The sequence below is a fragment of the Eptesicus fuscus genome, chromosome 21 (genome assembly GCF_027574615.1).
Source record: "Eptesicus fuscus isolate TK198812 chromosome 21, DD_ASM_mEF_20220401, whole genome shotgun sequence".
NCBI classification, from domain to species: Eukaryota; Metazoa; Chordata; class Mammalia; order Chiroptera; family Vespertilionidae; genus Eptesicus; species Eptesicus fuscus.
In genome coordinates, this window is record NC_072493.1 from 36,045,036 (window position 1) to 36,059,272 (window position 14,237).

Sequence of the window (14,237 nt, forward strand, 5' to 3'; positions counted from 1 at the left end):
AGTTCCCAGGATCCAAACTCCATAAGATCCTCTAATACAGGGGTCCTCAAACTTTTCAAACAGGGGGCCAGTTCACTGTCCCTCACACCGTTGGAGGGCCGGACTATAGTTTAAAAAATCTATGAACAAATTCCTGTGCACACTGCACATATCTTATTTTGAAGTAAAAAAAACCAAAACGGCAAAAACACCCGCATGTGGCCCGCGGGCCGTAGTTTGAGGACGCCTGCTCTAATATCTGCCCCTTGTCTCTTGAGATCATTGGTCCCATGGGACCTCTGACTTCTGACCCCTCCCTGGTGTCCCTGGTGCAGGACATGTGGCACGGCCAGTGACTTCCCCAGGTCAGCATCTCCTGGCCCCAGAGGATGTGGTCAGCTGCTGCCTGGACCTCAGTGTTCCATCCATCTCCTTCCGCATCAATGGCTGTCCCGTACAGGGCGTCTTCGAGGCCTTCAACCTTGATGGGCTCTTCTTCCCTGTCGTCAGCTTCTCAGCTGGTGTGAAGTAAGGACTTGCCCCTGTCCCCTTGCCAGTCCCCAGACCTGGGACTGTCCTGAGACAGCTTCCCCAAGCACTGTCAACACCCAGCAGCTCATCTTCAAGATGAGCTGTCAGACCCATAGGTAAAGGTCCCAATGACCTCTACATGACCCCGGACACTTTCGGTGTCCTCCCAATGACCTTAGCTTCTCCCCAACTCCAGGTTCTTCTGGTGACCTTCAAGTGTCCCCAAAATTTCACAATGACCTAAAAACTTCAGACTCTTAAATTACCTCAGACTGTCCCAATGACTCTATGCTATTCCAGTGACCTCCAAATGACTCCAGAATATGATGATGATCTTCTAATGACCCCAAAACCTCCCAATAAATCCGCAATGACCTTGGACATTCCTAATGACTCCATACTCTTAAACACTTCTCAGTGACTCCAACATCTCTCAATGATCTTTCAATCGCTTAATCTCCCACTGACCCCAGAGTGACCCCACATATTTCAAAGACCTCTCAATTAGTCAGCCTTTTCCCAATGATCCCCAAGCTCTGTGAGTGACTTCCCATTCAGGGGCAATTATGGTTATCTCATAGTTACACCAGATTCTCAGTGACTCCCAAATGACCTTCTTGGTCTCCCCAAAACCTTCCAATATCCCCAAATGCTCTGTTGACCAAGAGCCTCCAAAAGACGTACTGTGACCTTACATTAACTCTCTTAAGGACCCCACACTTTCCTTCTTTGACTTTCCAATGATCCCCATTGACCTCAGACATTCTTTTTCGACTTTAGAATACCCTTTCTGACTCCTTTTTAGCCTTTATCATCCTTTGACTGTCCAGTGATCTCAGGTCTCCCCAGAACCTTCCACCAACCCTAGGATTGCTCCCTTATTGCTACTGAGTACAGACTCACCCCTGTAACCTGCCCCTCCAGTGACCTCACTCTCCCATCAGGGTACGGTTCCTTCTTGGTGGCCGACACGGTGAATTCAAGTTCCTCCCCCCACCTGGCTATGCCCCATGCCATGAGGCTGTGCTGCCGAGAGAGCGACTCCATCTGGAACCCATCAAGGAGTATCGGCGGGAGGGGCCCCGGGGGCCCCACTTGGTGGGCCCCAGCCGCTGCCTTTCACATACCGACTTTGTGCCCTGCCCCGTGGACACTGTCCAGGTAGTGCCTGTCCTGCAGGGGTTTCCCGGTGAGGCAGACTCCCTTCGGAGTCAGGGAGGTGGGGAGCTGAGCTGGAAGTTAGGAATCTTGTGTAAGAGAGAGGGGAACTAAAGTAGAGAGGAGGAGGCAAAGGACTCTCAAGGCAGACTCCCCATTTCAGGGAGTCCTCACTATAGCCCCCTAAGGAAATGACTATTGTGACCCCCAACTTACAGATGTGGAAAAAGAGGCCCAGACATGTTAAACAATCTGTGCAAGTCACACCGCCGATGTGAACCGAGGCGGTGTGATTCCAAAGCCTGTGATCTTATCCACCACTCCCACCACCCTTATCCCGACCTGAACTCCCCACCTTCCCTCCAAGCATGTCCCTGTAGCAGGGGATTTCAGCAGTGTTCAAGAGACTGACCACGCGCTGGCCGGTGTGGCTTAGTTGGTTGGAGCATTGTCCCATATACCAAAAGGTTGTGGGTTAAATCCCCGGTCAGGGCACATACCTGGGTTGTGGGTTCAATCCCCATTCGGGGCTCGGATGGGAGGAAACTGATTGATGTTTCTCTCTCTCTCTTCCTCCTTTCCTCCCTCCTTCTCTAAAATAAAAAAGCATGTCCTCTGGTGAGGATTTAAAAAAAGAATAAGAAAGACTGACCATAAGGGTTTGGTTTTTAATATGTCACCATGAGCATGTGGCTTCACTTCTCTGTGCCTCAGTTTCCTCATTTGAGAAAAGGGGATAACAATAGAACCTACCTCATAGCATTGTTGTGAAGTGTGGATAAATTAATAAAGGCAAAGTGCTTAGCACATTCCTGAGTAAATAGTAAGTACTCAATATAGTTCCTGTTAGTAGTAGTAGTAGTAGTAGTAGTAGTAGTAGTAATATTATTTCAGGGATGACCTTTCCATTCCCCTGTAGCCAGGCCAGAGCCCTGGGCCTCCTTCTTGGTATCTCCCTCCCCAAACCCCAGCCTCCTGGACATCCTCATCCCCTTCCCTCTCCTCCCCACAGCCCACCCTGGTTCACCTATCTCCTGCCTGGAGAACAGCAACAATATAAACATTTATTAGGCACCTACTATGTGCCAGACATTTAGATAAACTACATACATCTAATAATTTATGGAAGTGATTTCACTGAACCTTTATGAGGTATTATGAGTTAAGTATTGTTCAAATCCTCACTGTACAGAGAAAGAAAGACACTTGACCATTCATTCAGCAAACATTTTCCAAGCATCTCCTCTGGGCCTGGCTCTGGACTGGGCAGGCCTGGGAAAATGGTAGAAACTGAGGAAGCCCAGGTTCTGTCCTCTGGAGCTTCCCGGACATGGGAGAGACAGACCCATTTCCAGACGACCCCTTAATTCTGATGATGCTAAGTCCTTACTTGGCTGGTACCAATCCTGGAGTCAGGTCATGGAGATGGGGAGCAGGGCTTGGAATAGCAGAAAAGGTCAGAAGAGCATGCTGGGGGGGGGCGGGGGGGGCGACGGGGTGACAGAGCTTGCACATGTTCTCTGGAAGAGGGGTCACAGTGCAAGCTGGAGAGAACTCAGGGGCTCACGGATGTCTTCTGCCCCAGATTGTCCTGCCTCCCCATCTGGAGCGGATTCGGGAGAAGCTGGCAGAGAATATCCATGAACTCTGGGCTCTGACTCGCATTGAGCAGGGCTGGACCTATGGCCCGGTAAGTGACTACCTGCAGCATCAGGCTGGACTTGCTGCAGAAGGCGCGGCATGGCTCACTATTGGGAGGGGTCAGTGGCTGAGGGAAGGGCCTTTACAGCATGGGGCGAGGGGGTGTCCTTGGGTTTCCAGTGGCAGAACTAAGGGTGGGAGGTCAGGGGTCACAGTCTGGGAATGTTGGGGGAAGGGAAGAGGGAACCCAGAACTTGACCCTGGGGTTTCTCCAGGTTCGGGATGACAATAAGAGGCTGCACCCATGTCTTGTGAACTTCCACAGCCTACCAGAGCCTGAGAGGAATTACAACCTGCAGATGTCGGGGGAGACACTCAAGTGAGGGGGGTCCCATGGAGCAGGGGCTGGTGGGGAGGGCGGTCCCATGGAGCAGGGGCAAAGGGACAAAGGGAGAGGGAGACAGACTGAAAGAGAGAGAGAGAGGAAAAATGGCAAAAGAAACAGACAGAGAGAGGCAGGGCTTGTGAGGAAGAAACTGACATAGGGCAAGAAAGAGAGATAGAGGCAGAAGGCAAGATAATCAAGAAGAGACAGACAGACAGACAGAGAGAGAGAGACAGAAAGAGGCAGAGGGGAAAATGGACAGTCAAAAGATACAGAGAAAGAAACAGGGAAAGACAGAGTCAGAGAGACAGAGGCTAAGACAGAGAGAGGTGGGAACAAAAACACCCAGGAAGCTGGGGGAAAGATAAGAAGAGAGCTGGAGACCTAGAGACAGAGGCAACAGGGGCTGCAGGAGAGAGACATGGGGCAGGGGACTGGGTGGGGTGACCCTATACCCCCACCCTCCACCCCAGGACGCTGCTGGCTCTGGGCTGCCATGTGGGCATGGCAGACGAGAAGGCGGAGGACAACTTGAAGAAGACAAAACTCCCTAAGACGTGAGTGTGGGTGGCCTGGGTCCCCCTGGGGAATAAAGTACGGGGCTGGCATGATTGAGGGATCTTGTGGGGAGACTGGGGTCAGAGAAGAAGGGGCCATGGGTTGAAGATCATAGGCTCAGGGGTCAGGGTCTGGAATCAGTGGTGAGTGTCTTGGGAAGTGTCAGGATTTTAGAGTTAGGAGTTCTAGAGGGAGAATAGAAGCATGTCAGGCCCCAGGGGTTATATGCAGAGGTTAGATCTCTAAGTTAGAGGCCAGGAATCAATGGGAAGAGGCGAGACTTTGTAAAGGATCCTAAAATTATAGGTGAGAGGTCCTGGGGATAGAGACCAGGGTTCAGAGGTCAAGGGCTCCCAAGCTAGGAGTCTGGAGCAATAAGGTCTTAGGGTTAGAGGTAAGAAACCTCAAAGCTAGAGGTGAGAGGTCAGAGCACTCCAGGGTTAGAGATGAGGCTCCCAGAATCAAGATAGAGTCACAGAAGCCAGAGGTCAGTGAAATCAAAGCTTTTGCTAGGGTCACAGGATCCTGGGGTCAAAGGTCAAGCATCTCCAAGATTATTCAGGGAGTCATAGACCCCTAATGTCAAAGATCAAAGGTCAGAAATTCCAAGATTCGTGGCCCCTGGGGATCCTGGAGACAAGGGTCAGTTCAGAGTCAGGGGTCCCATAGCACTGAGCTTATACACCAGTGCCACCACACCTGTAGGTATATGATGAGCAACGGGTACAAACCAGCACCGCTGGACCTGAGCCACGTGCGGCTAACGCCAGCACAGACGACGCTGGTGGACCGGCTGGCAGAGAACGGGCACAACGTGTGGGCCCGAGACCGTGTGGCCCAGGGCTGGAGCTACAGTGCTGTGCAGGACATCCCTGCACGCCGAAACCCTCGCCTAGTGCCCTACCGCCTGTTGGATGAGGCCACCAAGCGCAGCAACAGGGACAGCCTCTGCCAAGCTGTGCGCACCCTGCTGGGCTATGGCTACAACATTGAGCCACCTGACCAGGAGCCCAGTGAGTGTTGACCTCCGGCCCCCAGCCCTGACCCCTGATCTCTGAGCCAACTCAACCTCTGAACGGGCTACAGCTACAATACTGAACCTCTACCCCCAACTCTGACCTTTACTCTGACCCCAACCCTGAACTGGATCTTACCCACTGACCTTGACTTAATGCAAACTCTGCCTGGGCTATGACTGCAACACTGAGCCACCAGACCAGGAGCCCAGTGAGCACTGACCCTGACCCCAGACTCCAATCCCTGACCCCCAGCTATGATCCTTAACCCCTAACCTCTGGACTATAGCTAATACATGGAGCCACCCAACCAAGATCTCAGAGACCCCTAACTTGACCCCTGACCCATTGCTTTCCTCTAACAGCAGCCTTGACCCCTAACCCTGGCTATGGTCCCCAGCCTTCAATTTCTCAACCCCTTGGTACAACCCCAATTTCTATTTCCTCCCTGACCCTGACTCTGACTTTCTCTCTTTGATCCAGCTCTCAACACTTGATTCTAAGTATTAACTGTAATCTTGATCCTTAGCCCGAGACTATGACCATGACCGACCTGACTTCCTCCCTCTATGTCTCTGTCAGTATCTCTTCTCTGAGAGCTCTGACTGCTAAAGACAATAGGGGAGAAGTTTCACTTAGTAGGTCCCTTCTACCTTTCTTTGTCTAGTCCGAGATTTCCCAGTTCTTCTCCTCTAACACCAAACAATTGTCCCTCTTCTCCCAGCCTTACCTTCGCGGGTTTCTCCCACCACCCTCCCGTTGCCTTGTATCCACTCCCCATCCAGCCTCTTTGACTCTGCCTGGCCCCATTTGTAGGTCTGGTCGAAAGCCAGTCCCGTTGGGATCGAGTGCGCATCTTCCGGGCAGAGAAATCCTATGCGGTGCAGACTGGTCGCTGGTACTTCGAGTTTGAGGCAGTCACCACAGGCGAGATGCGAGTGGGCTGGGCGAGGCCTGAGCTGCGGCCTGACATGGAGTTGGGAGCTGATGAGCTGGCCTATGTCTTCAACGGGCACCGGGTGGGTAGTTCCCTGGGCTCCACTCTGCCATGTCCTGTAGTCCCTCCCACAGCTCATATACGTCAGCCCTGCCTCTGTCTGTGCCCCACTCTCTCCACCCATCCCTACATCTACCTTACTACTCACCCATTCATCCACCCATCCATCCTTCCCTCTTTCTCTGTCCATACATATATCTACGCATCATCCATCTCTCTATCCAACTATCCATTAACCCATCCACAAATCCAACTCTCCATCCATCGAATCGTCTGTCCAGATAATCACTTAACCATCCACTTTTCCACCTACTTAATTCATTTGTTAATTCAGCTGCTCACCTATTTAATCAATTTGCAATTTCACTTATCTATCCATTCATCTATTCAATAATTTAGTATGTGGAACCATTAAGTCATTTAAAAATACTATTATTTATTTCAGAGAGGAAGGGAGAGGGAGAGAGGGATAGAAACGTCAATGATGAGAAAGGATCATTGATCAGCTGCCTCCTGCACACCCCACTCTGGGGATCGAGCCCACAACCCAGGCATGTGCCCTGACCGAGAATCAAACCATGACCTCCAGGTTCACAAGTTGACGCTCAATCACTGAGCCATGCCAGCTGGGATCCATTAGTTCATTTATTTATCCATCCAACAACTCATCCAATCATCCATTTATCTATTTGTCTATACTTTCTTTCTTCCCTGCATCAACCCATGGACTCAGTAGAGAACCTAAGCAGAAGGGAAGCAAAAGCATAAAAGCCTGTCCCTTACATTCCAGGGGTCATGGATACACATGTGGGGAAAGATGGGGACACTGGGGGGATGACCACTGCTTTGTCCCACATGCCCTGGACCTGACGCTTTGTAACGTGTACATTTACATGTCTCTCCTTGCTTTCTTATGTCTCCATTCCTTTGTGTGTCTCTTTCATGCCACATCTTCCCCTTGCCTCCTCACAGGGCCAGCGCTGGCACTTGGGCAGTGAACCATTTGGGCGTCCCTGGCAGTCGGGTGATGTTGTGGGCTGCATGATTGACCTCACAGAGAACACCATAATCTTCACCCTCAATGGCGAGATCCTCATGTCCGATTCAGGTTCCGAAACAGCCTTCCGCGATATTGAGATTGGTGATGGTGAGGGCTGGCCTCGTGGCCCCTTTCTGATTTTCTTCTGTCTGACCCGACCCTACGCTGCCCGTTCCAGCCTCCCCCTCTTCCATCCTTTCCTTCCACGTTACCCGCTCCCCACAAGTCCTTGCCCTGCCCACCTATCTCACCTCTGCCCACTCACGCCCTCCCACCAGGTTTCCTGCCGGTCTGCAGCTTGGGACCTGGCCAGGTGGGCCACCTGAACCTGGGCCAGGATGTGAGCTCCCTGCGGTTCTTTGCCATCTGCGGTCTTCAGGAAGGCTTTGAGCCATTCGCCATCAACATGCAACGCCCGGTCACCACCTGGTTCAGCAAAAGCCTTCCCCAGTTTGAGGCCGTGCCCCTTGAGCACCCCCACTATGAGGTGAGGACTGACCCCACTCAATACCTTCTGATCTGCCTCCAGACCTCATTTTCCCTGCAATTCTCTTCCCCGAGCTTCTCTTTTCCTTCCGTGTTAGCTGACAAACCGTGTACAAGGGGGTGTCAGGGTGATGGGTTCTCAGGGCCACCTTGTAGGGTATAACCTTGGCAAACCACAACCTTACTCAGCTCCAGGTACCTTGCCTATTAAAATGGGGAAATGGAGGAAAGAGAAGCTGGATTAAATGATTCCATTGGAAATTTCCAGTCTTTTAACTATCTGATCATAGAACAAAAGTTTAAAGAAATATAAACCTTGAGTACATTTTGGCACCCTCGTTACCGATTGTTATTTGCCTTTTCTGTTTGTTCATTTATTTGTTTTTAGTATCCTAATTTTTTAAAAATAATTTTTATTGATTTCAAAGAGGAAGGTCGAGGGATAGAGAGATAGAAACATCAATGATGAGAGAGAATCATTGATTGGCTGCCTCTTGCACGCCCCCTCCTGGGGGTCGAGCCCGCAACCCGGGCATGTGCCCTTGACCAGAATCAAACCCAGGACCCTTCAGTCCCCAGGCCAGCGCTCTATCACTGAGCCAAACCAGCTAGGGCCAGTATCCTAATTTTTAGACTCCAGTGTCTTTTCTTTCCCAGGGTTGAACTCAGGGTCAGACTCTTACCATAAATACCCCCCATTGACCAAAGTGATAGTCCTTTTCTCAATCTGGGAAGAACTCGAATCCTATGTGACTGAGGTTCAGCTTTAGAATCAGTCAGAGCTGGAGCTGGCCTCTTACATTGGGCGTATGACTGTCTCTTCCTGAGCCCCAGTTTTCCCATCCATGGCATTGTTCGGATCTCCCTCTCACACAATCTTCCTCTTTTTTTTTTTTTTACTGAATCATTTGAGTAAGTTGGAGACATCATGCCTCTTTACCCCTAAACTTTCAATATGCATTTCTTCAGAACAGACTATGCTCTTACAGAACTACATGCAGTGCAGTTATGAAAATCAGGAAATTTAACACTGGTATAAACTATCACCTAATTCACAACCCATGTTTAAAATTTATAAATTGTGGCAATAATGTCCCTTTTTATTTTTCTGGTCTGGGATCCAATATGGCGTTTATTGCTATGCTTTTAGTCTTAAAATAGAATGTTTCTGAGCCTTTCTTTGTCTTTCATGACATTGACATTTTGAAGTGTACAGGCCAGTTATTTTGCAGAATGTCCCTCGGTTCAGGTTTGTCTGATGATTCCTCATGGTTAGGTTCAGGTTCTGTGTACTTGGCAGGGATTCCGCAACATTTACGTTGTGTAGGCTATCAGGAGGCACACGATGTCTCTGTATCTAAGTTGATGTCTTCTATCAACTTAGACTCTGTAGTTAAGGTGGAGTCTGACAGATTTCCCCACTGTAAAGTCACTCTCTGTTTGTAATTACGAAGTCTTTGTGGGGAGGCATTTTAAGACTACATAAAAGTTGAAGGGTATTAAACAGGGAAATGTACAGTGTAGATTTGAGTTTTGGAAAGATTCCTATTGACAGTAGAAGGTGAGAGTGGAGACAGACCAGAGAGGTGGCTGGGGCAGGAGAAGATGATGGAGTAGCCGTGAACTTCCCAACTCCTGCCACTGCCAGTGGCCTTCACAACACAAAGACCAGAATGCTAGATAGCAGTGAGAATGAGCAAACTATAGTATATACACAACACACGGACAAACCTCACAGACATAATGTTGAGTGAAAGAGCCAGGCACAAAAGAACACATACTGTGGGGTCCCACTTGTAGAAAGTTCAAGAACAGGCAAAGCTAATCTGTGGTGTGATAAATCAGGAGGGTGTTACTGTGAAAGGATAACTCAGACATTTAGTTACTTTGCACACACATCACAGGAGGGAGAGGTCAGTAGACTGTTGTCAAGGAGCAAAGTCCAAACAGGATTTATAAGGAAGGGAAGAGAGAGAAGATCCTGCTTTCAGTCTGGGGACAGCAAATCTCTGTTGCACAGTTTGGGGTGAATTCTCTTTTTACATTTTAAAAATTGATTTGAGAGAGAGAGAAACATCCTCCCACACTGGCCCCAACTGGCCCCAGTATATGCCCTGACTGGGAGTCGAACCCGTCACCTTTCGGTGTACAGGGCGATGCTCCAACCAACTGAGCCACACCAGCCAGGGCTTGAGGTGAATTCTTTGGCTGGTGAGGAGCACAGAGGTCCATCTCAGCAGCTAGTCCTTCAGGAGGTCAACTTGAGAGGGGCATCAAAGAAAGGGAACCTCTCCAATTGTTGATGGAGTCTCCAGAAAACTTTTTTTGTTCTTAAGTAATTTATTTTTAAATAAGATTACAATGCTTTGATTATACAACATAGCATAATGGAAATTAAACCAAATCAATAAACCAAAAGAGAAAGAAAGCTTGGTTTTCTTCAATATCAGTACTTAAATCATCACTATAAGTACCTGATGTCCCAATCACATCTTATGTAGACATGAGTATAATCATTTCAAACATTTCACTTGTGGGTTTAATTTCTAATTTTCAGCTTTTATGAACTACTAGAGGCCCGGTGCATGAAATTTGTGCATGGGAGGTGTGTCCCTCAGCCCAGCCTGCACCCTCTCCAATCTGGGACCCCTCGAGGGATGTATGACTGCCTGTTTAGGCCCGATTCTACCTAAATGGGCAGTCGGACATCCCTCTCACAATCCAGGACTGCTGGCTCCCAACTGCTCGCCTGCCTACCTTCCTGATTGCCCCTAATTGCTTCTGCCTGCCAGCCTGATCACCCTCTAACCAATCCCCTGCCAGCCTGATTGATGCCTAACTGCTCCCCTGCCAGCCTGATTGCCCCTAACTGCCCTCCCCTTCAGGCCTGGTCACCCCTAACTGCCCTCCCCTGCAGGCCTGGTCCCCCCCAACTGCCCTCCTCTGCCAGCCTGGTCACCCCTAACTGCCCTCCCCTGCAGGCCTGGTCCCTCCCAACTGCCCTTCCCTGCTGGCCATCTTTTGGCGGCCATCTTGTGTCCACCTGGGGGCAGCCATCTTGTGTGTTGGAGTGATGGTCAATTTGCATATTACTCTTTTATTAGATAGGATAATATAACTTATTTTCAATCCTATGATACCTAGTGTTTATACTGCAACAGCAGCAAATCTCACATGTGCAATTAAATGATTAACTGGGACACAGATTTTAGTTTTTAGCCACAGACAAAAATTACACACTGCATTCAGTACAGCAGAGTATATTACATTAACCAGAGCATGGCGTTTCATACACTTATTGCAGGATTGGTATTTCTTTCCCTTTGAACTGAACCAGAAAACTTTTGAGAGTCTGTACTTGGAGCACACAGGACAGACATCTGTCCCTCTACCTGCTTCTGTCCCTTATTTAGGCCAGGTCGGTGCATCTCCCTCATCAGAAACTCGCATGGTCCTTGAGAGGGTAGTGACTAAACAGGCACTGAGGGGGCTCCTAGAGGCTTGGTTGTGTTCTGTTCCTCCTTCTGGGTGCTGGGCACACATGTGTGTTCACTCTGGAAACTCAAGGTGCTATGCACTTATGATGTGCGTACTTTTCTGAGTGTTATGTTTCCATTTATAAGTGTAACAAAATTTTTTCTGGGGCACCTTTACGAAACCCTGGGCTGCTCTCCCCAAGAGGTCTCCCTGAGAGACCAGGATGGCAAGACCTTTGTTCTGTTCACTGCTGTGTTCCCAGAACCTGGAACAGTGCCTGATATACAGTAGGTAGTCAGTAAATATCTGTGGGTTGGATGGATGGATAGACCGGTGGACAAGTGGACAGGTGGATGGACAGGTATATGGACAAATGAATGAGTGGACAGATGGATGGTTGGATGGATGAGTGGATTGATGGATGGGTAGATGGGTGACTTGGTCTGGAGTAAGGCCTGTGCATAGGTAGGTTTTTTTTAATACTCACTGGAGGACATTCTTTCCATTGATTTCTAGAGAGAGCGGAAGGGAGGGAGGAGGGGGAGAGAGAGAGAAAGAGAGAGACACATCGATTGGTTGCCTCCCACACATGCCCCCAGGGTACATACCCTTGACAGGGAATCAAACCCAGAACTCTTCCATCCACAGGCTGATGCTCTAACCACTGAGCCAAACCTGCCATGGCTATAGGTAGGTTTTGAAAGTGATCCCAGTGTCTGACCAGGGCTGCCACTGTACCAGGTGCCCAGACAAAGGTTGACAGAGGGCTGACTGCACCCCATGGCCAAACTGTGTGCCCCATGGGGAGTTTATCCACCCAGAGGAGGGGATACTTTTGACTGATTCTCACACAGGTGCTCTAAGGCCTAATGGTGGCTCGGTGTGTAACCGGGTTTAGGACCAATGGCCTAGCCCACCTATCAGGCTCAGTGCTCCCTGCCCCTCCCCGCAGGTGGCCCGTGTGGACGGCACTGTGGATACACCCCCCTGCCTGCGCCTGACCCACCGCACCTGGGGCTCCCAGAACAGTCTGGTGGAGATGCTCTTTCTTCGCCTGAGCCTTCCAGTCCAGTTCCATCAGCACTTCCGCTGCACTGCGGGGGCCACCCCTCTGGCGTCCCCTGGCCTGCAGCCCCCTGCTGAGGACGAGGCCTGGGCAGCAGAGCCTGACACAGACTATGAGAACCTGCGCCGCTCAGCTGGGCGCTGGGGCGAAGCTGAGGGGGGTAAAGAGGGAACTGCCAAGGAGGGGGCACCTGGAGGCACCCTCCAGGCTGGGGCAGAGGCCCAGCCTGCCAGGGCGGAAAATGAGAAGGATGCTACCACAGAGAAGAACAAGAAGAGAGGGTGAGTCAAGGTGGGGCCAGGCGAGGCCTAGGGTCTGTCCTGGGACCCCCAGTTAGACAACCTCAATAACGATAAACCCCATTGTATCCCAAGGTATCCCCATATATGCGAAGTAAGTCAAAATACTGATGGATCCTATCGTGTCTCAAGTGAACGCCTTTATTTTCCTAGGAAGCTCTAATTTCCCTGAGAATGTAAAATTGGGGTGCCCCACTATGTCTATGGAGAACTTCACTATCCTTGGGGTACCTGGTGGGCCTCAAAGCATTTCACCCAATGGGCTTCATTAACTATGGACTTTATAGGGAGGACCTCAGTATCTTGGCAGAGTTGACCATATGCCAAGGTAACCCGGTGAACACCAGTGGTCTTCTAAATCAGGGTCATTTCTGTGTCTCACATGTACCCCCAAAACTATTTCAAGGGATGCCCTCAGAAGGCATTAAACTTGAATTGAAATGAAATCAGCTTTCCCCCACTATGGTAGTGGTTTTCAGTGGGATGTAGTTCTGTGTATTTTGGTGATGGTGGTGGTGGGGGGCGGGGGTTGGAAATGATGGAAGATTTTGGTTATCAGTTTGGGTTATCACAGCTGCTCCTAGGGTCTCCATCGATTCTACTTGCTTTCAGTGTACCAGACAGTGCCACACAAGAAAAATGGTCCTTTCCCAAATTCCTTTAACACCCATATGAGAAACGCATATGAGAAATGCTGACAATAGGGGTACCACTGTATGCCCCCAGGGAAGTTCCATGTTCCCAGATGCTCCTCTAAATTTGGGTCAACCAGCATTCACAACCTCAGAGCGCAGCACTTTCAGAATAGATTAGGCTGGCATAGTTGGGAATTCTATCCTCTAGGGCAGGGGTCGGCAAACTCATTAGTCAACAGAGCCAAATATCAACAGTACAATGATTGAAATTTCTTTTGAGAGCCAAATTTTTTAAACTTAAACTTCTTCTAACGCCACTTCTTCAAAATAGACTCGCCCAGGCCGTGGTATTTTGTGGAAGAGCCACACTCAAGGGGCCAAACAGCCGCATGTGGCTCGCGAGCCGCAGTTTGCCGACCACGGCTCTAGGGGCAAGGCCTTGGGTATGAGAAACAGGATGTAGTTAGGACAGATGTGGGCAGCATGAATGTTGTAGTCAGGAGGATTGGAGGGCTGGGCTTGAGAGCTAGTTCTTACGAAACTTCTCCTCCCCACCACCAGGTTCTTATTCAAGGCCAAAAAGGCTGCCATGATGACCCAGCCACCAGCCACTCCGGCTCTGCCCCGACTCCCTCGAGAGGTGGTGCCTGCTGATAACCGTGATGACCCTGAGATCATCCTCAACACCACCACGGTGTGAACCAAGGACCTTCAACTTTAGAAACCTGTCAGATTTCAGAATTTCATGTTGTGATTCCTAGGAACTGCCATACCTCAATATACACTGGAGACTCCTTTGAACTCCTAGATCCATAGAGCCTAAAAATTGTGGGAATCACTGTGAAGTTACAAAGCACACTAGCATAACTCGCAGGGATCTAAAAACATCCAAGGGATAAACCAATATAAACTTGGGGCCCCAATATTTGTATTCACCCATATAAACTCAATATATCCAAATTTAAGTTAT

At 49.7% G+C, this 14,237-nt stretch overlaps 1 protein-coding gene across 2 annotated transcripts in view; it reads left to right on the top strand.

Annotated features, from left to right (window-relative positions):
- The window catches only part of RYR1 (ryanodine receptor 1), a 122,587-nt gene that overhangs the window by 21,431 nt on the left and 86,919 nt on the right, over positions 1-14,237 (top strand). For both annotated transcript variants that reach the window (XM_054710466.1, XM_054710465.1), the window contains exons 19-29: positions 315-507; positions 1,455-1,671; positions 3,254-3,358; positions 3,585-3,688; positions 4,168-4,251; positions 4,958-5,265; positions 6,085-6,287; positions 7,238-7,412; positions 7,583-7,791; positions 12,220-12,614; positions 13,829-13,961. In XM_054710466.1, the coding sequence (XP_054566441.1) occupies positions 315-507; positions 1,455-1,671; positions 3,254-3,358; positions 3,585-3,688; positions 4,168-4,251; positions 4,958-5,265; positions 6,085-6,287; positions 7,238-7,412; positions 7,583-7,791; positions 12,220-12,614; positions 13,829-13,961 (2,126 nt within the window). The remainder of the gene's footprint in view (positions 1-314; positions 508-1,454; positions 1,672-3,253; positions 3,359-3,584; positions 3,689-4,167; positions 4,252-4,957; positions 5,266-6,084; positions 6,288-7,237; positions 7,413-7,582; positions 7,792-12,219; positions 12,615-13,828; positions 13,962-14,237) is intronic.